Source organism: Drosophila sechellia, chromosome 3L (genome assembly GCF_004382195.2).
Source record: "Drosophila sechellia strain sech25 chromosome 3L, ASM438219v1, whole genome shotgun sequence".
Lineage (NCBI taxonomy): Eukaryota > Metazoa > Arthropoda > Insecta > Diptera > Drosophilidae > Drosophila > Drosophila sechellia.
Window position 1 is genome coordinate 27,494,895 of NC_045951.1, and position 27,160 is coordinate 27,522,054.

At 38.1% G+C, this 27,160-nt stretch overlaps 2 protein-coding genes across 3 annotated transcripts in view; both read right to left on the bottom strand.

The window, feature by feature from the left end:
- The window catches only part of LOC116800951 (myosin-I heavy chain), a 661,712-nt gene that overhangs the window by 603,763 nt on the left and 30,789 nt on the right, over positions 1-27,160 (bottom strand). The window lies entirely within an intron of this gene.
- LOC116800953 lies at positions 15,064-17,704 on the bottom strand. The gene is made up of 2 exons (XM_032717815.1): positions 16,301-17,704; positions 15,064-16,245 (listed from the first exon to the last, which is right to left on the bottom strand). The coding sequence occupies exons 1-2, from the start codon at positions 17,510-17,512 to the stop codon at positions 16,234-16,236; spliced, it is 1,224 nt and encodes a 407-aa protein (XP_032573706.1). The 5' UTR covers positions 17,513-17,704; the 3' UTR covers positions 15,064-16,233.

Sequence of the window (27,160 nt, forward strand, 5' to 3'; positions counted from 1 at the left end):
ATTTGTAATAGATATCTACTCCTCTGAAGGGAATCACTATTTGAGTTACCGAGTACAACGTGGCAGCTGGTGTTCCACGAGGTAGTGTCCTCGGCCCCCTGCTCTACTGCCTGTATAGCCACGACATCCCGCAGCCGGATGTAAGCCTTTACGGGAAATCAATGTTGGCCACATTTGCCGATGACGTGTGCGTCACCTACAGGTCCCGATGCGAGCACGACGCAGCCGATGGTATCCAGGACTTTGCATACCGGTTCTCGGAATGGGCAAGACGTTGGAACATTGCCATCAATAGTATTAAATCCAACAACGTCTGCTTTACTTTAAAGCGGAGAACACCACCGCCCGTCTACATCGAGGAAGCCCCCGTATCACAGTTGAACGCAGCAAAGTACCTTGGAGTGCTTCTGGATCGCAGACTCACATTTTCCAAGCATGTGACCGACATCAGAACGCGCCTACGCCTACGTGCTAAGGTGGCAAAGCACTACTGGCTACTTTGTTCGCGCAGTAAATTGTCAATATCCAACAAGCCATCCAAGACAATTTACAAACAGATCTTAGCACCAAACTGGAAGTATGGGTGCCAAATATGGGGCTTGGCATGCGACAGCCAAATCAAAAGGATCCAGGCTATTCAAAATAAGGTAGCAAGACTTATCACCGGCTGCGAGTGGTTTGTTCGAAACACCACCCTGCACAGAGACCTGAAACTCGCAACGGTAAAAATCGAAATAAACCAGCACTGGAGCAGATACCATGACAGGCTGGAGCGCCACAGAAATAGGCTGGCCAGCGCTCTAAGCAGATCTCGCCCACCAAGGAGGCTCAATAGAAGACAACCGAGGGATCTCATTACCCGATCTCCTTTGACAAGGGTCAGCAGAAGCTGACGCTTATCTTAAATCCTATTTGTTATATGTGATTGTTAAGTAATTGTAGTAAAATTACTGTAAATTTGAAAAAGCTAACTATAGTTAGCCGGCGAGCCCAAATGGGCTGAATTAATAGATAAGAAGGACAAAAAGGGAATTCAAGACTTCCCCGTAAGCCTAAAAAAATAAATTAAAAAAAAAAAAAAACTATTTGAGTTGTATTGACATTTATTCTAAATTTGCCACCCTTGAGCAGATAAAAACAAAAGATTGTATAGAGTGTAAAAATGCTCTAATGCGCATATTCAATCAGTTGGGAAACCCTAAAATTCTAAAAGCAGACAGAGATGGCGCATTTTCTAGCTTAGCCCTCAAACGTTGGCTCGAAACTTAAAATGTAGAATTACAACTCAACACTACAAAAACCGGTGTTGCAGATATATAAAGGCTCCACAAAACGATAAACGAAAAAATCCGTATTATAAAAAATTCCGATGACAATGAAGGTAAACTCAGTAAAGTAGAAACGATCCTTTACATTTACAACCACAAAACCAAACACGACACTACTGGACAAACTCCTGCCCACATATTTATTTATGCTGGACAACAGCATCCAAACAGCATACACAACACAACAAAGAAATTAAAATCAACGAATTAAACAAAGACCGAACAAAATACAACGTCGACACTAGATATAAAAAGGAACCGTTGCAAAAAGGGAAATTAGAAAACCCTTTTAAATTAACAAGGAACGTCGAACAAACTGACGAAGACCATTACAAAATCAACAATAGAAATAGAGAAACACATTACTAAAAGACCCAATTAAAAAACAGAAAAAAATTAATAAACTTCCCATTCCACAGGCCCCTGGTTCATCATAATACCCCTCCTCACCTTTACAAAAGTATGCCAAACCCAACAACTTCAAATAAACAACATTGATACTAATCATGGATACGTCTTATTTTCCCATAAATCAATTCAAATCCCTTCAGAATACGAACATCATTGTCTTTGCGTAAACCTTTCCGAGACACATGAGATAGATAACCTAACCCACTATTTTAACAATAAAATATCTAATTACACTAACATTCTCCAAATTGACCTTTTATACAATAAAATGCGAAGTGAACTTGGCGGAATAACTTTACACCAGACAAATAGACAGAATTTAAATATTTATTTGGAACACAGCCAAACAATATCCTTGGAATATAAAAATACTTTTATAGAACAAGATTGCCAAAAAAAAAAAAAAATGTAACACTTAACGGCAACGAAATAATAACAATAAAACAATGTAAAATCAAAATAGGAAAAATAACGTTAAACGAAAACCAGCTGAATCCCGAAATAAATCTAACACCATTGTACACTCATTAGCCTCACATTTTTGTATAGTTTGTATCTACTTCAAACTAAAAATAACAAAAACAATTATAGAAACACAAGATACGAACTCAACTGCATTACCAAGATTATATGCGTCAAGCCCATTACAAGCATAAGCTTCCTTTTAAGGGGAGGGAAGTAGCATAATATGCTTCACATATTACGCTTACAAGCATTGTACATACAATCTCGCTCGTGCACAAACACATGAAACCAATTCACATTTTTGCTTACATATCGTTCTTTTGTACACATATAGAAAAAGCCAAACCCCACACCCACAAATACACTGACTAGACATTCCCGTTTCTCGCGACTCACTTCGAGCCGATCAAAACTCTGTACAGTAGTCTTAAGATGACATTCCTGGAATAAAGACATTCACCGAAATTGTTCGTGTTTCAATTTAAAGTTGTTTCAGCGTTGATCTTTGTCTTGACGAAGAGCGCAAGAAGAGGGTTCATAACTCCTCCCCCCTCAAGATCTGCGTCCCGCAGATTAATGAGCCTTGCCCAGCTCGGTTTGGCCCAATGCTTCTAAGTTTGCGGCAATCTCGCGGACATCGGGCATGCCTTTGGTGGACATCAGCTTCTTCCATAGGAAATAAAAGCCTAGGAGTATACAGATAGCGAGTGCCGCCTCGGTGAGAAAAGAGGCTAGTAGCTCACTCGCCACGTTGGACATCTTCTCCAAATTCTTCATGCTCACGTCGTGGACGTATTCCAGGGAAAGTTGAAAGTTGCTGGCCGTTATGTGGCTCAATACGGCCGGCACCGCCATTAGATGACTGACCGAGTAACTGGAATAGTTTTGGCCGTTGACCGTTATCGTCTCATTGTCAAATTGGATGATAAAGGAGCCGATCAAGTCGTAGTTCTTTGCGGCCGTTCTCAGAGTTCCGTTGAAGTTGGTCAGGAGGAGCATTCCATCGTCGACTTGCTTAACCACTCGTTGGTTACTTCTTTGATATGAGCATTTAGCCTGGCCGCCCTTCATTAGCCGAGGGATACTTCCTCCAGTTTTTGCAGTTCCTCTTCCCGGCAAACAGTGGTATTGCCAATAGAAAGGCAATCTCCTAGGACCGCATAGGTTTCGCTCGAGCTTGTGGCTAGCTTATGATGTTCCAGTATAATCTGTTTCCCTTTGCCTATTGTCACGCACAGGTGCATAAGGCGGTAATTCTCAACCGCAATCTTAGGGAACGCTAGTATGTATAGTAACAAGGTTCCATTGGTTACAACGGTTGGCCGAGAGAACTCGATGGCTTCGATCACATTCTTATATGGCAGGTTGTCCACTTCCCTCAGTATGGTCTCAATTTCGCCATGGTCCAGCAAATTTGAGTCGACTATGCCGCTTTTAGCCAACTGGCAAGCTCTGACGACTTCGGAAACCTGATTAGATAGGATAATGGACTTGTGTAGCACCGTCGTAGTGGTATACAAATCGTTGTCCACCGCATTCACCTTTGCAATGACGTTGTTTAGCTGCTCGACGGATTCGTGTGTTGCATCGAACAAGCGCGCGTTTATCCTTAATTGTTGGTCGCTGTTCTTCGAAGCCGTCCCTTGCGCAACCAAGACGGCGTTCCAGTCAGCAGCATCTGGAGATCCAGCTATCCATTTCCAAGCCGACCCCAGCCAGTCCAGTGAGCGAGATTTGCGCCGCGCTCGTCCGGAAAGCCTTTTGATTCCTTCCATAGCTGTGTTGAGGTAGTAGTTGACAAGAGCTTCGGCTCTCTTATCCGCCAAGGCAACCGTTTCTTGTCCGATTTCCTCAGCCAGTCTGTTCATCCTTGCAAGATCGACGAGGTGTGCCAGTTTGAAAACACCGTTGATTCTCCATACTTCGCCGTGCTGCAAGGGGATCACCGGCCCCTCGTACTTGTAAACGTGGGCAGGATTTACTACGCATGCAAAAATGGAGCTTACAAAAAGACAATTCGTAAATATCTGGTCGTTTAAGTTGTTCTAAGAATAAAAATTTTGTGTATATATATTTTTATTTTTTTTTTTTTTTTTTTTTTTTTTTTGTCTTATATTCTGTACCTTTTTTTATATTTTCAGTATTTTTTAATTCATTTCTTATTTATATATTTTTATATAGTTTTATAAAATCTTAATATCGTCAATGTGTGTTAAATTAGCGTATGAATGGGTGGAATATTTCATTAGCTGCCACAACCTACTTTTATTAATTTTGTTATTCTTTTCGCGTTTCTTTTTTATATGTGAAAACCACGTCTCAATTTCTTAGATCAGATTTGTGGAAAGTTTTTCCTGATCTGGTTTTAACTGTTACCTTGTTGCCTTCCTGTACCTTTTCGCATCTGAACCTCGCTATTTCTTTTGTTTTTATTTGCTTATTTGCAACAAAAACTTCATCTCCCGGGCTATAAGACCTTGGCTCGTCCCTATTTTTTTCCGAACCATATTACTTCTAACTTGCTTATGCCCAATTAAGCCCCTGATGTCCTCTAAAGTCTGCCGCCGGAAATCTGTCAGACCCTGATAGTTTACCCTTGACGAGCGGTCGAAAAAAACGTCTGCTGGTTTCCGATTCGTTACTGAGTGAACGGAAGTGTTATAGCGGTCCACTGCTATGTGTACCAGTTCAACGGGTTTTAAGGTAGGGAGCTCATCTTTAAGACAACGATAAATTTCTAGGAACGTAGAGTGGAATCTCTCGACTTGACCATTTACTTCACTCTTCTGGGTTGGATGATGTCTAGATTGATGTCTAGAGACCGAAGATAGTTGAGCACTGTGGGGCATAATAGCACTCGCTCGTTATCCGAAACCAAGACCTTAGGGGCGGTGAAGTAATGTAGGGCCTCCACCAGAGTTTCTCGCAAATGTACGGATGCTTTTGACTGCAGGTGGAAAAGTTTGGCAAACTTGCTAAATTTGTCAATACAACTTAGGTATAACCTTTTTTCGAGCACGAAAATGTCGATGTGAAGTATTTCACATGGGTAGTTAGGAATTGGCGTGGGTTGTAGGTTTGGTTTATTAGGGTGTCTCTCATACTTGTAGAGTTTGCAACACTGACATGAGGAAGTTTGCAGACGGATCGTACTGGACATCCGCGGGAAATAACATTTTTCTAAAAGTTGGAGGCGAATCTCCGTAGGGCCCCTATGTGCTCTACGGTGTTCTTTTTCAATTATTTCACAAATTTCCTGCGCCAGACACGTCCGCCACTAGGCGCTGCGTTATCCGAATTTTGTATAAAAGAAAATTCGCTAAGCAGATGGACTAAAAACGTTGCAAATATGCTTCCGGGATTTTGACGCCGTTAATTATTACAGGTCGTAGATACGATTGTAACGAGTTGGGTAAATCGGCAAGTGATCCATCTTTGAGAGGAATCAGATGGCGAGTATAACCTGGGAACGGGTGCTCGCATAAGTATTCTGACCTGGTTGTGTCAAAAATGAGTTGGTTCCTGAAAACGTTGATTGGAGATTCAACGTGGGGAATCAATCGTGAACTGTCATGTGAAGCGCTATGGGCAGTAGCCAAAGACTGCATATCATCTTCTGGATTAGCATCTAAATCGGTACTCAACTGGTTAAGCTGAGGCGGAATGCGTGAAAGCGCGTCAGCCACCACATTAGATTTCCCAGGTTTGTAGATGAGTTCGCAGTTATGTTCCTCTATACGAGCCTTCCAGCGTTTTAGCTTCGCATTGAAGTTTCTGTTGCCCAGGGCAAACGTTAGAGCTTGATGGTCAGTATATACTTTAATAATACCAGCACCATATAAGTAAGCCCGAAGGTTGTCCAATGACCAAATTATCGCGAGCATTTCTTTTTCAATAGTGCGCCAAGACTCGTTTTATGTCGTCCCAATCGTCGTCTTGGACGCCATAGGCCGCCAAGGCCATGTCGGAGTGTCCCCTTATTTTCTGTCTAATATGCAAGACAATTGCCCTATACAGGGGTCTGGTTTTAATCAAGTCATAGTCGGTCAATATTGATTGTGCCCTATTTATCCAAGACAGGTAAGCCTCCTGCCGTCCTTTGAACGCTTGCAGTTCTTTGACGCAGTCAGGGAGGACCGATATCTCTTTTAGCTCTTTTAGCTCTTAGGGTTGCGGTTGATCGATCGTAGGGTTAGCGTTCCCGCGCTCCTGCTCTAAAATAGCCAACGTATCATTATTCTTCCTAATATCTTCCTTAATGCCTGTCACCACGCTGGTCAAGGCATTGAGGGACTCGCTAAGAGCACGCAGGGTCTCTTCCATTTCGACTTCTAGTTTGCGTTGGAAAGATGCAGAAAGTATGTAGGGTAATAGAATTCGTTACTAATTTACGGAAATGTGAGACAACGGTTTTAACCTGATAAAAAAGAATATCTGTTTTTCTTTGTATTTTTTTATTTTACTGAATCTAGCAAATGTGGCAATAAAATTTAATGAAATATTTCACTCACCCTTGTATGCTCTTTATTGGTTATCGTCGTTATAGGTTGTACCCTTACAGTATGAATATTCTATTGGGATAAGTAAAAAAAAGGTGACTTAGTGTGTTGTACAAGAGAATTTGTATTTTATTCCTTCTATCTCGGGAAATTGAGGAAATTGTATTATATTTATTTTCTTTTGAATTGTGGTGTTGTGCATGTGTTTATACAATTTTTGTAGTGTATTTTTATAATATTTTTTTCTTGCGTGCGTGCTGTTACAGGCTTTTATTGATGACCTCTAATTTACTTCGGCACTGGGCACGGTGGTTCCGTAGTATCCCTTTTGGCTGTTTGCCTACTAAGCGGGCGGTTTTTTTTGGGTGCATTCCACACCACTTAACGTATCCAACAAGCTGCCACACACCACTTTATCACGCTGGGCGCTCGTATTACTTTGTTTCCCGCAGGTAAACTGCTGCAACGGTTAATTATTGGTTTATCCCACACAATCTTTTGCACTCGCGAATTGGCAATTTAGGGGAAGAAAAAAAAAATTTTTCCACAAGCCGTAAAGCCGCAGTGGGTTGATTGTGTTTTAGTTACGTTATAGGCATAGTACAACTTTTGCGCTCGGCATGGACGACGTGGCGTCCTCCGGTGGCGGGTCGTTGTTTTATTATCTTAGATTATGTCTTGGCGCAACATAGGTTTACATTTTTATTTTAAAATTTTTACACCTTTTATTGAATTATGCAATATTTGTTGCGCCCTGGGATGGGCGTAATTCCCCCCGGCAGCGGGTAATTGCTATTTTATCATTTTATTCACAGCTCACGCAACACTTCTTTTTTCTTTATGAATTTCAGATCTTAATCTGACTTATGCACACCACATTTTTTGCGCACAAATTTCCACAATTTTTTATTCGTGTCATTTTTATCGGCCGGACATTGCCGGTCCCTGTTCGGGCGCCAGTTAACGCATGTCATACTTGCACCGGGGCTTTCGGCTCTCGTTGCCGAATACCTCACCTTGATGTAACAGCTAACATGCTGCGTTTCTCCAGAATAATAGTCGACAGGGTTCAGCTTTATAGTTAACTTTATTTTAGATTCTTTAAGGTTTGATTAGTGATCAGCTAGTGCCTCGGTCGTGTGTCCGTAAAAGACTGAAGGCTGGGACCGGGCCTGGTTCCCATCAGAGCTACGGTTCCAGAATCGCAGGCAGCGTTCGCTGCTGGGGCAGGGTGAGGGGCGACTCCGCATAGCAGTCGGCCAAGTCGCCGAAATATAAGCCGTGCTAAGTCGGCGGTCGCTTATCCAACGTCCGGCGGCTCCTCTGCACCATAGCAACAGGCGTAAGTTGCCGACGCAGCAGTTCGTCGGCAGCGTGATCGCGTTACCAATGTTATTTGCGGGCGCAGTAGTTAGGCTGCAACTAAGTGTCGTCTGCAGAAGCAGAACATCGCAGCCGGCGGGTTGTTGGGTACATTGTTGTACTGATGGATAAGGGCGGGGAACGAAGTCAGCGTTGTGAAGTGGGGGTTGAGAGATCGTAAAGTGGCGTAAGCGGAGGAAGCGCGTGTGAGACAGGCCGGTGGGAGGGGGTGTGACGAAGAGCGCAAGAAGAAGGTTCATAACTGGTGTATGTACAGCTGCGGTTAAAATAATAGCACTACTGCAGGTGGAAAGTTGATTTCCTAAAAAAAGGTATTGAATGTTTTTTTTTTTTAAAGTCCGATTGCATGAATAATAAGTACCATATGTTGTCTCTTTAAGCAAGAAATTTTTAGTCTCTCAATGTAACGGTTCTTTTTGTTTTTGGGCACTTTCTGCAAAAGGGCGCTAAATGAGGCGGTAACAAAAATAGCACTGACCACGTTTTTGCTGAATTTTTTTCGACAAATGTATATGTATATGTATATGTATATGTATATGTATATGTATATGTATATGTATTTATTGTATATGTATATGTATATGTATTTATGTATATGTATATGTATATGTATTATTGTATATGTATATGTATTTTTATGTATATGTATATGTATATGTATATGTATATGTATATGTATATGTATATGTATATGTATATGTATATGTATTTTTTTATTATATGTATATGTATATGTATATGTATATGTATATGTATATGTATATGTATATGTATATGTATATGTATATGTATATGTATATGTATATGTATATGTATATGTATATGTATATGTATATGTATTTTTTTTTTATGTATATGTATATGTATATGTATATGTATATGTATATGTATATGTATATGTATATGTATATGTATATGTATATGTATATGTATATGTATATGTATATGTATATGTATATGTATATGTATATGTATATGTATATGTATATGTATATGTATATGTATATGTATATGTATATGTATATGTATATGTATATGTATATGTATATTTGTATATGTATATGTATATGTATATGTATATGTATATGTATATGTATATGTATATGTATATGTATATGTATATGTATATGTATATGTATATGTATATGCATATGTATATGTATATGTATATGTATATGTATATGTATATGTCGATGGGAGATCATGTAGTGTGGAATCTTTTTAGCCTTCTTTTTTTCGGGGGATGGATAAGCCTTCTCGCCAGGGTGTTGGGGTGGGAACCTAGTCGCCGCATATAACTTTCCGCAAGGGTCCTCAAAACATCGCCTATCTTTGGAATATTAAGATCTCTTTCTGTATCTCCGGTTCTCATGTACCAGGGGGAGTTACATAGTGATCTAACTACTTTACTTTGAGCAACTCTTATTTTATTCAGATTAGTTCTGGCCGTAATTCCGTATATTTGCAACGCATACTTCCAAATTGGGGTCAGGATGGATTTATACAGGCGAACTTTATTTGCCAATGAGAGTTTGTTTCTCGGCGATAAGAGCTTGTACTGCTTGCTTGATCATAGTTGTATGCCTTTGAAACGTTAGTCCTCTGTCCAAAATCACAACGAGGTATTTGTGACAATTCTAGAATCGCAGAATCGCCATTTTTCTGAACTGTTAAAAGAAGTGCAAAACTCACAAAGAGACCCAAAAAACTCAAATGCTGTCGTATTGCCAAAGGATTGCCAGGATTGCGTAATCCTGAACGCACAGGCTCAGACGCTCAATCCTGGTGCTCAACACTGGACTACATATTGTCCGAAAATCAACTGGGCGGCAGCGCTCTTGTGATGACCCTCAGCAAGTCGCTGGAAGGGAGTCCATCTCATTGGCTGCCTTAGACGTGCTTTCCTGGCATAACATGGACTCAGTTCCGATAATTATTTTTGCAACATTTTGCGGGAACGGAGACATTAGCTGCAGCAGTTATGAATCTGCTAAATGGATGCCCTATGGAAGGAGAGTGCTTGTCATTATACGGAAGCCGAATGGTTACTTCGCTTATGGCCAGGTGGAAGTCGCTGAGTGTAGAACAAATTGCAGTATCCGTTGCGCTGGCGCATGCTGCTGGAATTGACAGACGTTTGAGGCGTTTAGTTTTTAACACCAATATCGACACTCGGAACGAATTGCAACAAGAACTTAAAGCTTATTCGTTTGATGCAGCATCCCAACAATACATCAGCGCCGCCAAGAAAACGAGCTAAGCTCTATTCTCATATCAAGTGTCGTAATTGCGGAAGAACTGGCCACAAAAAGGCGGAATGTCGCTCGAAAACAGAGGCAGTCTATACCCAGCAACCCGGCAAACAACACTCTGGTTACATAGGAGGAAAAGACCGGTCTACTGTGACCTGCTACAAGTGCGGAAAAGATGGGCATGTTTCTACTGTGTGTCCTGATCGTCAGGAGCGTTCGTCATTTAACAAAACCAACATTGTAAAAGAAGTCAAGCCCGTTGGAGCTTTATTCCAATCTGGTGAGTCGTTCCAATTCTGTTTCGATTCCGGAGCTGAATGCTCACTCATCAAAGAAGCCGCCTCGCAGATACTGTCTGGAACTAGAATAAGCAGCGTAGTCATTTTAAAGGGTATTGGTAGTAATACGGTTTGTAGCACTTTACAGAAACTGGAAAATGTGATTGAACGTGAACGTTCATTTTAAATATTGTTTCATGTAGTGTTAGACGATTACATCAAGTATGACGCTCTGATTGGTCGAGATATTTTGAGCCAGGGAATCGGCGTGACAATTACATCAAAGGCTCTTACTATGTTTAACGAAAAATCTATATTACCCATTGAAGTTTCTGAACGCAATCCTGATTTGGCTAATCTTGACACCGACGTGCATGGATCTGATAGAGACCAATTGTTATCAATATTGCAAGAGTATTCGGGTTCATTTGTTAGTGGAATTCCACAAAGCCGTGTGACTACAGGACAGCTAGAAATTCGCTTGATCGACCAAATTAAGACGGTTCAAAGACGCCCGTATAGGTTGAGTGTAGAGGAAAAGGCAAAAGATCGGCATCTAATTCAACAGCTGTTAGAATTAAACATTATGAGACCTAGTCACTCCCCCTTTGCGAGCTGTTGCTTGTTCGAAAAAAAAATGGTACAGACCGCCTCTGTGTGGAGGCTTTGCTTAATGCAAATACAGTATCCAAAAAATATCCATTGCCGCTTATTTCAGATCAGATCGCTATGCTGAGTGGTGCCAGGTTTTTCAGTTGTATATACATGGCAAGCGGGTTTCACCAGATCCAAATTCACCCGAATTCAATTGAGCGGACGGCGTTCGTCACCCCAGAAGGCCAATTCGAATATTTGACTATGCCATTCGGACTCAAAAATGCCCCTGCTGTGTTCCAAAGAGCCATTAATCGTGCCTTAGGTGATCTTACCCACTCATACGCAATTGTCTACATGGATGACGTAATGATAGTTGCATATACAAAGGAAGAGGCGCTTGAGAGGCTACGAGTAGTATTGCAAACACCTAGTCAAGCAGGATTCTTTCTTTTAATATTGCAAAAAGCTCGTTTCTTAAGTCTTGTATAGAGTATTTGGGTTTTGAAGTTATAGAAGATTCGACCAAACCCTAGAAAAATTCAAGCCCTTGTTAATTTGCCACTTCCGCGGTCCATCAATCAATTAAGACAATTTATTGGACTCGCCTCGTATTTTCGCCAATTTGTACCAAAGTTTTCACAACTGCTGAAACCTCTTTACGCTTTAACTTCCAAGAGCAAAACATTTGTGTGGGAATTGGAGCACGAGCAAATACGGCAACAAGTAATATCTATTTTAACTAATGAACCTGTTCTCACTATATTTGACCCACAATTTGCTATCGAGCTTCACACTGATGCCAGTGCCGATAGCTGTGGAGCTATTTTGTTGCAATTGAAAAGAAGCCTCGAGTTATCGAATATTTTAGCAAGATGACGTCATCAGCAGAATCGAGTTACCATTCGTACGAATTGGAGACTCTTGCCGTCAACAACGCCATAAAACACTTTCGTCACTACTTGCATGACCGTTATTTTGTTGTGTTCACCGACTGCAATTCTCTTAAAGCCTCTCGTACAAAAATAGAGTTAACTCCCAGGGTTCATACAAAGACACTAGAATAACAAGATGCGTAACGGCCATACATTGGTTTGGCACTATGCAGTCACTTTTTTGGTGAAGGCCAAATTTGCTCTCTTTCCGCTCGCTTACGCTGAGAGCGTAAAAAATCTAAAAAAAAGAATTTGCTTGCTTGTGTGAGTAAAAACAAGAGACGAGAACGCGTATTTGTGTGCGTACTTGTGCTAGAAGACGATTTTCGGGCCGAAATCAATTCTGATCGAAGAAACGAATTTGCATATATGGAGTTGTGGCCAATTTCGTAGCAATATGATGATATAAAATAATAATTAAAAATGCAAGCCCTGACTATTATAATTTTAAAGTTTTTAAAATTCGTTTGTTAAAATCGCCGCTCGAATTAGCTACCGTTTACATATTTATATTTATGTTAATAATTAATTATACTTGAAATATTTTAATGTTTAACATTAAAACTGTAGGGGTACTATAAACCCTCTTATTTAAATAAAACAGTAATGCTGGATTTAGCCTCTTAACTTTATTCTGTACTTTGCATTTCCACTTCAGCAATCGACTGACTCCCTCTCCGTTACTGATCTGCCTCTCTGCTTGTTGCTACAGAGATGTTGCGAAACAGAGAGAATGCCACCCGAAAGCGAACCATGACTTAATGTTTATACACTTAATGTTTATATACTATGTTGCTATACTGTACTTATGTATGCGTACCTCTAGCCTACTACAATTCGACCATCCTGACATTTAAGATCACCTGATCTTGTCGAAATTTTCAACTTATACGTATTACATTGTTCTTATTCGCTATTTGCTTAAAATATATATATATTTTTTTCTTATCTTTAATTATACAAATTTATTTTCTACTCCCTATCCAATGTTTAATATTTTGACTACTCCAGACACCTTGATATGGATTTCGCGCCAACTGAAAACCTTCAACATCTTTAATTAAAAACCTATCATTTTTCAATACCTTCTCTATTACATATGGACCCTTATGTTTAGGTATTAGCTTTCTAGCAACTCCTCCTGTACTATCGAAATTCTTAACCATAATGTAATCTCCTACTTTGTACTGCGTACTTTCTTTTTTCTTATTATTATATCTTTTTTCATTATACCTCTGTGCTTTTAATTGCGATTCCGATCCTTTTCTTCTAATTTCTTTCAGGTCTCTAATTTCACTAACATTATCTAACTCTTCTAATTTTTGTCTTAATTCATCAACAACTTTTCCCTTTTGTTCAATTCCAAACAACATCTTGCTGGGAGATTCCGCTACACTTCTTTGTTTGGTATTATTCAGAGAAAATTCTACGTCTTCAATAACTGCATCCCAATGCAATCCCTTTTCAATGTCTGTTAATTTAGCTATCATAGGCCCTACTATTCTATTGACTCTTTCTACCTGTCCATTGTCCTGGGGTGAACATGTCGCTATCTTTATGTGTTTAATATTATACTCTTCCATACATTTTGCAAAATCTTCGGATGTAAAACAGGTCCCCCTATCTGATATTATAACTTTCGGCCTGCTATATGATCTAAAATAATCCTTTAAAGCTAGAATTACTTCCTTTGTGTTTGTTGTTTTTGTTGCGTATAACCTAACATATTTAGTGAATCCATCTATTGTTACAAACAGATGATTATTTATTCTACCGTTATCTACCGGTCCATAATGATCGATATGTATTATCTCAAACGGCACGTTTCCCTTTGGGACGCTATGCAGCATTCCTTCTTCTTTTCCCGACTAAACAATTTCCTATATGCCTAATAACTTTTTCTTTCATATTCGAAAACCAATAAGTCTTAACAATAGCATCTATAACCTTATCTCTCCCTAAGTGACCTAATTCATTGTGATATTTATATAAAATTTTTTCTTCCATTTCTTCTGGTACACAAAACAACAATCTTCCACCATTTGCCTTCCTATAAAGTACACCATTTCTCATTTCAAAAATTTTATCTTCCGTTTTCTCTAACTTTTTCCTAATATCTTTCAACTTTTCATCTTTTGCTTGACAAATAATTAAATTATCTTCAAAGCTATTAGTTTCTATCACTAATATGTTCGTATTTCTGCTCAATGCATCCACATGCTGCATATGCTTTCCTGCTTTATGAACTAACTCAAAATCGTACTCTAATAGTTCTAATGCCCACCTTGCAATCCTAGGATTTAATTCCACTCTATTTAACGTTAGAGTTAATGCGTTGCAATCTGTAACAATTTTAAATCTCTTTCCCTGTACATAGATTCTAAATCTTCTTAATGCATACAGAATAGCCAATGTTTCAAGTTCAAAACTATGATATTTGGCCTCATCCTTTGTTGTGGCTTTCGAGTAATAAAATATAGGGTGCCATTTCATATCCTCTTTCTTTTGCAATAACACTGCACCAAAGCCTTGTGCACTTGCATCTGTATGTAACTCTATTTCATCCTTATAACAATATAACCCTAACACTGGAGCTTCCACTAACTTTTTCTTAAGTGTCTCAAAACATTCTAACTCTTTTTCTTCAAACGAAAATTCTTTGTCTTTCTTCAATAAGTCATATAAAGGTTTTGCAATCGTTGAAAACCCCTTAATGAATCTTCTAAAATATGAACACAATCCTAAAAAGCTTCTGACATCATGCACCTTATCTGGTATTGGAAAATCTCTAATTGCTTCTATTCCCTTGTCATTGGCCTGTATTCCCTTACTTGTTATTAAAAATCCTAAATATTGTACACTCGATTGCAGAAACTCACATTTATCCATTCTCAGCTCTAATTTGTTCCTCGTCAACCTGTCAAAAACTTCCCTAAGTACTTCCATATGTTCCTTAATTCCTTTGCTAGCTATCATAATGTCATCCATATATACAATAACTTTATCCTGCCTAATCATATCCTCGAAAATTCTATTAATAAATCTCTGGAAGACCGCCGGTGCATTTTTCAGCCCCATTGGCATCCTTAAAAATTCAAACTGTCCTAAAGGCGTCATAAAAGATGTATATTTCATTGATTCCTTATTAACAAAAACATGAAAGTAGCCATGTTTAAGATCTAACTTCGAGAATATCGTTTTATTTACTAATCTATCCAACAGATCATCAATCAACGGTAAAGGATAATTATCTTTGACCATTGATTTGTTAAGTTTTCTGTAATCAACACATAATCTTAGGTCTCCTGTTTTCTTTTTCACTAACACTATCGGAGATGCATACTCTGAATCACTCGGTTTAATAATTCCGTTTTTTAGATACTCATCTAAGATAATCTGCAGCTTTTCTTTTTCAGTATATGCTAATCTTCTAGGAGAACAACTAAACGGTTTCGGGTCATTTAATCTTAATTGTATTTCACACCGAATCTCCGGTTCATTCGGTCTTTCTTTATTAACATAACAATTTTCTACCAACTCAATAAATTGACATTTCATATTATGATCCACCTGATCACCTATTTTGTAATCAATTGAGTCATCTATTACATTAATTTCAAGCAATTCCCTCTCCTCTGTGCTTATTTCAGCATTGACAGCTTTCTCTAATTTATTTTTAGCCTTGTCACTAATCATTTGACTTTTACTACTACCTTGACTAACACTATCGCTAACTGTTTTACTATTGTTGTACATATTTGTTTCTTCTAACATTTTATCGCTTTTCTTGTTACATCGACTTTCAATTTTATCCACTGTAATCATTTTCAAGGTGTCCAGATTCAAGCATAAGTTGCATGCTTTCATAAAGTCTCTTCCCAATACTACATCATGACTCATAGACTCGTTTGCCACTATTATTAAATTAAAATGTATTTTATTCATATTTTTCATAATGTAACACAATATTTTTCCATATGTTTTCAAGTAACTTTTGTTTAATCCGTAAAATGAACTTAAAACTGGTACTCCAATAACATCTTTAGGTACTTTACTAATTTTTATGAACGAAATGGGGCTTCCCGTGTCTATGAGGCATGCTGTAATAAATTTTGATTTAGAATTGTTCATAAAATTAATTTCAAAATATCTTACGTAATTGTTTTCATCCACATTCTTGTTTTTCAGGCACTTTGCTGCAAAGTGCCCCATCTGACCACAGGCATAGCATGACCCTTTTTCGCGCTTTGGCTTCCTGCACTCTTTGGTCCAGTGTCCCTTCGAATTGCAATTGAAACAACGCAAGAGTGTGCTGCCATTATTGTTCACCGATGCCACCTTCTTGTCTGTTTCATCCATTTTCGGTAGCTTCACTTCCGCAAATGCCCGCTTTAAGTGCTGGATGTCTTCAAAGCATTGGATACGGGCTTGGTTACGTAGCATTTGATTTGGAATACCTTCAATGAGGAGCGCCACCAATTCTTCATCATCCATTTTTATTCCATGTGCAAGCATCACCTTATCGTCTACATAAGCAATAAAGCTTTCGCCAGCTGTCCATTTTCGTTCCTCAAATTTTCGCCTTGTTTCTAACTTTGACTTCCTCTCACCAAACATTGATATAAACTCTGCCGCCAACTGCTCTGTTGGTAGCAATACACGTTCTGGATCTGCATGCAACCACATGCATGCTTTTCCTTTTATCTTGCTGATGATCAACATCTTTATATATGGTTCATGTATTCCATAAACGCTGGCTATATTTTTCACTTGTAGGATCCATTTGCGTGCACATGTATCTCCCGAAAATTCATTCACTGCATCGGCTGCCATACGCAATAATAAATCCATATTTTGCCCAGCTTGTCCCACTGTATTTCGTTTATTCCCGTCAAATTCTTTGTTGCTTTTCTCACCGCTGCCATCTTCGTCGCCGTCTTCGTTGCCGCCAACTTCGTTTTCGTCGCTATTCCCGTCGCCGCTGTTTTTGTTGCGGGCGCCGTCTGCACTGTTGTTCTTGTAACTGCGTACCCCGCTTCTGTCGTCATGTTTGCCGTTACTTTTGTTGTTGCGTGCAGTGCTCTTCTCATCGCCGTCTTCGTTGCTACCTCCAGCTTCGCCGTTACTTTCGTCCTCTTTATGCTCTCCGTCTTTTGCGTTATTTCTTTTTCCTTTTTGAACATTATTATTGCTGCTTCCGTAGAAATATTCTTCCTCGCTTTTTAATAATAATTTCAATTGATTTTGCTTTTCGTTTGTTAAATTATTCAAACGCAAAATCAATTCTCTTTTTGTTCCCGTGGTCGGTTCTTTTAATTCACTCAACCACCCTTTTAACTGCTCCGTCGATGCATTGCTTATATTCATTTTTTTTTTTTCTTTTTGGCTCGTGATCGGCCCACTTCTGATATTGTAGGGGTACTATAAACCCTCTTATTTAAATAAAACAGTAATGCTGGATTTAGCCTCTTAACTTTATTCTGTACTTTGCATTTCCACTTCAGCAATCGACTGACTCCCTCTCCGTTACTGATCTGCCTCTCTGCTTGTTGCTACAGAGATGTTGCGAAACAGAGAGAATGCCACCCGAAAGCGAACCATGACTTAATGTTTATACACTTAATGTTTATATACTATGTTGCTATACTGTACTTATGTATGCGTACCTCTAGCCTACTACAAAACATTTTAATGTTCCCCAATTAAGTTATTTTTTGAACTATTGTTTTTTTATATTTTGCGTCCATTTTTCATTCGCCAATTAGTTAAATATCGCTCATTTTTTTATTTATGAGAGAATGCTGAGCTTAGCTTGCTTTTTTTGTCTATAAGCTATCATCACAATCCACTTGCAATGCTTAAAAAGCAAAACTTTTATAAGTTTGTTTAACAGATCTGTTCTATGTGCATAACATTCATTATTTTCATAAAACCATAATGAGAAGGCACTACTCTCATTTGTGCACTTAATGCATTGCTCAACAATAAATGTTTTTATACACATTTGTTTTTTATTATTTTTAAAAATATTTTCGAAAACCTTAATGTGTATTTTGCAAATATTAAAAAATAAATCAGATGGTGCCTTTAATTTCCCGAAGTCCGAGGCACGAAGTGCGGACACAAGCACTCGACAATCATTGCCTTAATAATTTTTCACACGTTGCACGCTGGATACTCTAATAACAAATATTCTACTATAAAGTCATTTTTAAAATTTATTTTGTGATATTATGATTCGGCTATTACTATTTCTAAGCTTAATAATAAATAATTCTAAGCTAAATAATAATAACGTTAAGGCAATGCAAAACAAGAATTTTTCGAATTGTGCCAATTGATAAAAAATAATATAGATTTAAAGTCAACGAACTTCTAAGGTGAAGGGCATATTTTGTCAAATTTACAATGCATGAGCACACGTATGCACACATACAGTTGTCTGCTATCACTGTATGCGTAGAAAAGAGCTGTTTGCTGTAGCACTCTCCGCTCTTTCTCTCTCGAACAAAAACTCGAGAGAGCCTGGAGCAACCTCTAGAGCCACGGCCAAAAAATCATATGGCGTTACGCATCTTGTTATTCTAGTGTCTTTGGTTCATAGGTGGTGGTCGTACATGCAATGTTTTGATTTTGATATAGAGTATAGACCTGGACAGCGTATGGCCCATGTTGACTTTCTGTCCCGGAATCCAGTTCCAGAAAGTGTTAGGAATTCAGCAGGTATAGTGGAAAAGCATATCAATTTGACAGAAATATCTGATGGCTGGTTGTTGGCTGAACAGCAAAGAGACGAAGAAACTGCTTCTATTGTGTCTAAATTACGTAATGATGAATTGCCCGGAGATTTGGCTAAAAGCTACGAACTATGGTCTGGGACTCTGTCTAGAAAAATCCAAAGAAACGGAAAGTCTCGTTGTCTGCATATAATTCCAAAGCCATTAGGTATTCTGCTGTCAACAATGTGAACGAGTCAATCATGCACCTTAGATGGGAGAAAACCCTTGAGAAAATGTACGAGTTTTATTGGTTTGATAAAATGTCCAAATACGTTCGCAAATTTGTGGACAATTGCATTACTTGCAGGTTGTCAAAGCCTCCGTCTGGCAAAATACAAGCCGAACTGCATCCCATTCCTAAGATTGACATCCCATGGCATACAGTTCATGTCGATATTACCGGGAAACTTAGCGGCAAAAATTATCAGAAGGAATATATAATCGTGCTCTTACAAAATTTTTTTTCCATACCATAAAGCTAGATACTATAAGTTGCATTAATTCAGTAAGTTCTTTAATATCGTTATTTGGTGTCCGATCTTGATTGATCGCTGATCAAGGACGTAGTTTTGCGAGTACAGCGTTCCGTGATTTCTGCTCTGCACAGAAAATAGAGTTGCATTTAATCGCCACAGGTGCTAGTCGTGCCAATGGCCAAGTAGAACGAGTCATGAGTACTCTCAAATACATGCTAACTGCGGTCGAAACTGGCCAGGGATCTTGGCAGGATTCTTTATGTGAAATTCAACTGGCTCTTAATAGCACGCCCAATAGAGTGACTAAAGTTAGCCCGTTAGAAATACTTTTTGGAAAAGAAGCAAGGCCGTTTGCTCTTACACCTATCGTAAACAACAAAAATACTACCGATATTGAAAAAGTTAGAGAAATAGCAAAACGTAACATGGAAAAAAATGCTAAAATTGATAAAGAATGATTTGACAAGAACAAAGCTACTGTTGTGAGACACAAGGTTGGTGACCATGTCCTACTCAAAAATGAAGAGCGGCACCAGACCAAACTAGATCCTAAGTTTAGAGGTCCATTTGTGGTGGCCGAGGTACTACCAGGAGATAGATATAAGCTCAAAGCATTAAACAATAATCGAACTTATAAATATTCTAATGAATTTTTGCGAAGTAAGCCTGAGAAGGGGATTACCACAGAATTAGAAGATGAAGGTGCAGAAAAAGACGGTGTGGATCAAGCCAGTGCACTGCAGTGAGGGCTGTGATATGGATCAAGCCAGTGAGGGCTGTGATATGGATCAAGCCAGTGAGGGCTGTGATATGGATCAAGCCAGTGAGGGCTGTGATATGGATCAAGCCAGTGAGGGCTGTGATATGGATCAAGCCAATGAGGGCTGGGATCTTGAAATTGATTAAGATTTTGTAAACCTTCGGATCGATTCCGAAGACGACTTTCTCTTCAGATGGGTGCCCGCGTTAATGTGGTTCGCCATTTGCATTTGCATTGCAGATTAGTTCGATTCCCGGAAACGATTGTTGGTGCTGGTTAGTTGGCCGGCTTATAGACTGCGTCAACTGCGTGCCATGTATGTTGGCCGGTTAGTCGAGTTGTAAGCTGAGAGCTAGGCCAATAAGAGTATAGACTGGCCGGTTTGATGAACCGCGCGCTAGTGGCGCTCTCAGAAAAGCAATATGATTTTGGTATGTTCTGAATAAAAGTTGGTGGTAATCCGGATCTCATGGCTTAAAATTAAATGATAAACTAAGAAATGAAACGTGGAAGAAATGTGTTAAGTTGCTTAAAGAATAAACATATAAAATAATAATGAAGTAAATGAATTAAGAAGAAAATGTGTAATGAATTATTAACCCACGTGGACGTGTGCAAGGTCAGGAAGGCCGTGTCGCAGATTTATTTTTAATTTCAAGTATAACGACCGTTTTCTGTTACTTTGTGTCCACTTTTTTAGTTTTGCATATTCTTAGAACACGCATTCTCTACCTCGCAACAGCGTGGCAAATAACTGTTTCTGCCGAACGTAGTCTGGTCGCGGGCGGGAGCGAGAGCGAGAGAGAGATATTCCCGTTAAGAATGGGACTAGCAAGGAATTGACAAAAATGCCATAATGTGTGTTGGCATTAGTGTGTGTGTGGAGTGAAGTAAATCTCCAAAGTGTGTTTGTATTGCGGGTATTGTGGGTTCTACGCATTATTGCAACGTTTGTTCTGCACATTAAGTTTTGAACGCCGAAGAAGACAGACATGCCTCGCTCCCAAATTAAGCGCGTCAAAAGGGTAGTACCTCTTACTCAACCTGAAGATCAATATCATCCTACTTTCGAGGTGGAAATCGACATAGGTACGGTATTAAAAGTAAATTCAGAGAAGTCAACAAAGCGAATTCCCTGTTTTCGCAAGGCAAATTTTCGGAGGCTAAACAATTTTATAGCTGGCTTTAATTGGTCCGATCTTTACTCCTGCAACATAATGGCGGATGCGATTAATATGTTTTATACCGCAATTAAGTCATTTTTTGACTCTTGTGTTCCGATGTACTATCCGTCAATCTCTAAACCCCCTTGGTTTAATAAAGAGTTGACACACCTAAGAAATGTAAAGTCCAGACTCTATATGAAATTTAAAAATACCGGTTCTCAGTCCATCCTTTGTAAATATTTAAGCGCTCGGTTAAAGTTTACCGTGCTTAATGCTCAGTGCTACAAAAATTATTTAAACCGTTGTAAGTTCCAGTTTGCACAGGATCCGAAACAGTTTTATAATTTCGTTAGCACTAAGCGAAAAACAAGTTCTGACCCTTCCTCGCTATTTTTTGAAAACACTACGGTTACATCGGATCAGGCAATAGCCGATCTATTCGCCAAGTTTTTTGAAACAACATATTCAACTTTACCTCATTCCGAACAGCCATACTCTTATGCGGTATCTAAGTCGAATCTAATATTTTGCCCCACTATAAACGAAAGCTCACTGCTTAACGATCTTCAGCGTGTTAAACCGGTCTATTCGCCAGGTCCCGATGGAATCCCTGGCTGTGTGCTCAGATTCCGTGCGGAAGCCTTGTGCAAGCCTCTACTGAAACTGTTTACCTTATCTTTGGAATCTTCACAATTCCCTCATATATGGAAGGAGTCCTTTGTGATTCCTCTTCACAAAAAAGGTAGCAAACTGGATGCAAGCAATTATCTCTAAATTGTCGGCTATCCCAAAACTTTTCGAAAATGTTATCACTCCTCATTTGCAGCACCTTTGTAGATCAATCATATCACCGTTTCAACACGGTTTTATAAAAAGCAGATCTACAACCACTAACCTCTTGGAGCTAACTTCTTTCGTAATACAGGGTTTCAAAAATAATCTTGAAACAGATGTCATCTACACTGATTTTAGTAAAGCATTTGACTCTGTTAATCATTACCTTTTAATAAAAAACTTGATCTTATAGGTTTCCCTGTTGATCTTCTAAATTGGATTTCAAGCTATCTGAATGGCAGGACACAACAAGTCCTCTTTAAAAATTCGTTATCTTCTATTCTCCGAGTCACATCCGGTGTCCCACAAGGGAGCCATCTTGGTCCGCTTCTTTTTACCTTATTCATTAACGACCTCCCCTTAATAATAAAACATTCGCGTGTACTTATGTACGCAGACGATGTTAAATTATGCCTCCAGTACAAGGACACTTCTTGCCATTTGGACTTACAATCCGATCTAGACCGATTTCAAATATGGTGCCGTGATAAAATATTAGACTTAAATGGCTCCAAGTGTAAAGTTATGACCTTTTGTCGTGCCAACCCAATACGCACGACTTACACTCTAAGTGGGTGCCCTCTGGACAGAATAACACGAGTTGACGATCTTGGTGTTCTTCTGGACCCAAAACTAAAATTTTCTGACCATATTTCATCTATTGTCAATAAGGCCAGGGGTGTGCTTGGTTTTATAAAAAGGTGGTCTAAGGAATTTGATGACCCTTACTTGACTAAAACCTTATTTATTTCGTTAGTCCGTCCGATTCTCGAGTACGGATCACCTGTTTGGAGTCCACAATACGCAGTCCACTCGGACCGCATTGAATCGGTCCAAAAAAACTACTTACTTTTTGCCTTGCGGCGCCTAAATTGGGATGCAAACCATATATTACCTCCTTATTCCAGTAGACTACTTTTAATTAATTTACCATCCCTAGCTAACCGTAGGACTTTGCTTGGAACAGTCTTTATTTGTAAGCTTATTCGTGGGGATGTTGAGAGTCCCGACTTGATTAGTCGGCTTAACTTCTCGGTTCCAAGTAGATTCACTAGAAACTATATACCCCTTATCTTAAATCATTGTAGATCTAATTATGAGTTGCATGACCCTTACAGAGTTTTATGTTCTGACTATAATAGACTTTATCCTATTATCTGTAATCTTGACTCTCTGCCGCTATTAAAGCAATCGATTTTATCTTTTTTATTACATAATTAGATCCTACTAACACTAATATTTAACATAGTTATTCCATTCCTCGTTCTATTCATTTCCTCGTTCCTATTCTATTTTTTATATCGCGTCTATATCTTCTCGCGAATCGAGCCGTACGATACACGGCAGCGCCCCTCGGTCGGTTGGGCGGGAGGTTTGGCCGTGGAACCCGTGCGAAAAAAAAAAAAAAAAAAAAAAAAAAACGTTACGCCGACGCGGTAGAGAGTGATGCCGAGTATAAAAGTGATTTAGATCCGACATATACATATTTTGATAATTAATTATGTGTAATATATATAACATTCATTATTTACTTAAAACCATAATGAGAGAGGACTACCTTTATTTGTGCACTTAATGCATTGCTTAATAATAAACTTTTTTATACACATTTGTTTTTTATTATTTTTAAAATATTTCAAAAACTTGAATGTGTATTTTACAAATATTAAAAAAGAAGATCAGATGAGCCTTTAGTTTCCCGAAGTCCGAGTCTATTGACTAAAAAAAATTTATAAAATAAATAAAAATATGAAAACTCTTTATCTTGAGGCACGAAGTGCGGACACAAGCACTCAACTATCATTTCCTTATTAATTTTTCACACGTCGCAAGTCGAATACTCTAATGACAAATATTCTAATATAAAGCTATTTGTAAAATTAATTTCGTATATTATGTATGTACATAGATTCAACTATTACTATTTTTAAGCTATATTTAAATAATAATAACATTAAGGCAATGCCAAACATGGGGCCAATTGATCAAAAACAATATAGATTTAAAGTCAACGAACTTCTAAGGTGAAGGGTATATTTTGTCAAATTTACAATGCATGAGCATACGTGTGCACACATACAGTTGTCTGCTATCACTGTAAGCGTAGAAAAGAGCTGTTCGCTGTAGCGCTCTCCGTTCTTTCGCTCTCGAACAAAAATTCGAAAGAGCCTGGAGCCACCTCTAGATCCACGGCGAAAAAATCGTGTTCCAAAAAATCGTATGGCGTTAGGCATCTTGTTATTCTAGTGTCTTTGGTAAAGGATTGTTTCCATCTTGCTTAATTTTACTTCTTCATCATAAGATGAATTGATTATACGAATTTTTTCATTTATTGTTTTGTGTAATTTTTCGACCCCGTTTTTTGCTGTATGGAGCTGTAATTCGAATTCTTCTCCTTCAAGCCATCGCTTCAAAGCTAAACTGGAGAAAGCTACGACTCTGTCTGCCTTTACTAATTTGAGTTTACCTTATTGATTAAAAATGCGCATTAATGCGTTTATGCATTCTATTAAATCATTAGTTTTAATTTGATCGAGTGTAGCGAATTTAGAATAAATATCAATGCAACTGATGCAATGTTTTCCCTCAGATGTACAAATTTTTCTCGGCAATGTTCCGGTTTAGGTGTGATTTTTAAAGACATTTTTGTGTTTCTAAGTTAAGTTGCATACAACTTTTTACTTATCAAAGGACGATAGAATAGAAGTGGGAATGCAAAAACATTTCTTATATAATGATACTTTTAATATAATATTCAAATGATTATACATATTTAACAAAATTGTGTTTTTCACTGTATGCGTATTTTCTTAAAGCTAGTCAAAATAAGGCGAACTTTTCTTGGTCATTAGAATAGACGCACGTTGGCTTTTTAATTTTTAAAGGAAAAGCATTTGGATTTTAAATTAAATTATTATTTGGCGTTACTATTTGATTTATTTGCAATTTAATTTCCACAGCAGCCGTTATGCCGACAGGCTTATGGCCCACCCGAACCGACTAGCAACTATCCTAGCTGATCCCATCTCTCTCCGAAGACTGAAGAGGGTACACCCCAGCGATCTCCTTACCCGGAGGATAACATAACATATTACATTTTCTTTTGTACTTTATAATTAAGATACCACTTGGTCTCATTTATCTTTATCACACATTAGGTTAAGTTCAGAGGAATTACTGAACGATTCCTTTTGAAATCTTAATAAATAGAATTAGTTACTCCAAAAAAAAAAATTTATTTGCAATAAAAAAAATGATTTCAGTAATGAGTACGGCCTCCTTTGTTAGTTATAACTTCATAAATCCGGTCCTTCGTAGAATGATTCAAGGAATCTATGTAGTTTAAGGAAATCTCGCTCGTTTAATAGCTCCAGTTAACGTTTCCTTAATTCCTTATCTTCGTATTGCTTTCCTCCTTCGTATACTTTCAAGCATTTTCAATTACGTTAACATCTGGAGAATATAGTGACCAGGTCATGATAATTACTTTTTGACTCGAAATAAAAGACTTTACTTTAATTATGAATAGGAGCATTGTCTTGCTGAAAAATCCAAGGAATAGGAAAAAGATCTTTTAATTTTGGAAAAACGGACTCCAACAATGTTTTGAAGCGATCGACGTTCATCTTTTGATTTATAAAAATCAAGTCAATTGTTCCATAAAATGTGATAGCACCCCACACCATTATTCCCCCTTCTCGGCTATGGTGGCGACTTAAATATAGCTCACCTTTCCGCAAATCGTGATAATAATATTGAAATCCATTACGGCCATCTAAATTAAAACATTTTTTATCAGTAAAAACAACAGAACGTTAATCATTTAGACGAGTGTCAGATTGGACAGTCCTCGTCATTTATTCTTTCGCGAATTGAAGCCGTTTTCCTTTGCGTATTGCATTCAAGGGGGGTTTTTCTTGATTTTTAGACGTTTCAGGTGTTTTGCATTTCTGATTGTACGCTGAACAGTTGATAAGCTTGCTTTTTCTCCGGCCAATTCCTTGATCTTAGACGCAGACTTAGCTGAATTCTAAGCAATTCTAACAATTTGGCGTTCTGCTTGTTTTGATAGTGCTTTATTTTTCCTTTGAAGTTATTCCCATATGCCTCTGGATCCTTCAAATATCTGTCAACAGTTCTGGAGCTGCAATTTATCCGTTTGGCAATGTCGTTCCAATAAGCTCATAACAGCAGCTTTACCCATTTTTTCTTCAAATGTACCTCGGAAACACTTTATTTGTTTATTTTTTGTATCTTTTGAATACAAAAGCTTACACTTGTCCACTTCGCAATACGAAGAAATTTAAGCTGCGTGTAATTCAATGACCAACCGAAAACACGTGGGATTGCTAAAGATATTTGTAGAATCTTTAAATGTACCGTTATTTTTTCGCAAATCAATCAGCTGTGAGCATTTTTTTTTCAAACATGATTCGAACTTTGATTAAAAAAAAAGCATTTTGGATAATAAGAACATCCACGGAAATGAATAATTGAGTTTCTTTAAAAAAAAAACGATGGTGCTTCTAACCTAAGACCAGCAGTGTATGTTCTGTTTTGGCCAAATTACATATGTTGAATTCGTTTATTATATTCTGAATTAATAGTTGGCTATTTGGAAAGAAGTGATTTTCTTTAAATAATTTTGTCATTTTCTGTATACCAGGGTGTAAAAGTAATTGAAGTGTGATTTATTTGAATTCGGCGTATGAACCAACGTTCTTTGATAGGAAAAGACTGCGAATTACTTTTGTGTAGGTGGTATTAATAATTTCTATGTGTGCTCTTTGAATAATTTTAAAATCTACATCGCTTTCAATATAAATGGTAATATTGCTATGGATAAAGTTATCCAGTAAGATTTGTTTGGCCTTTTCAAGTGTGATTACATCATATTGAATTGTGGTAATGGAGTTACCGAATATTATTGAATGCTCTAGTTTATTTTTATCGGATTTAATGAAGATAATATTTTTTTGGATATCTCTCAGGTATGGTTA

What these genes read in the sequence shown, in the direction of transcription:
- LOC116800953 (XM_032717815.1), bottom strand. Translation starts at nt 17,512, where the DNA reads ATGAATATAAGCAATGCATCGACGGAGCAGTTAAAAGGGTGGTTGAGT.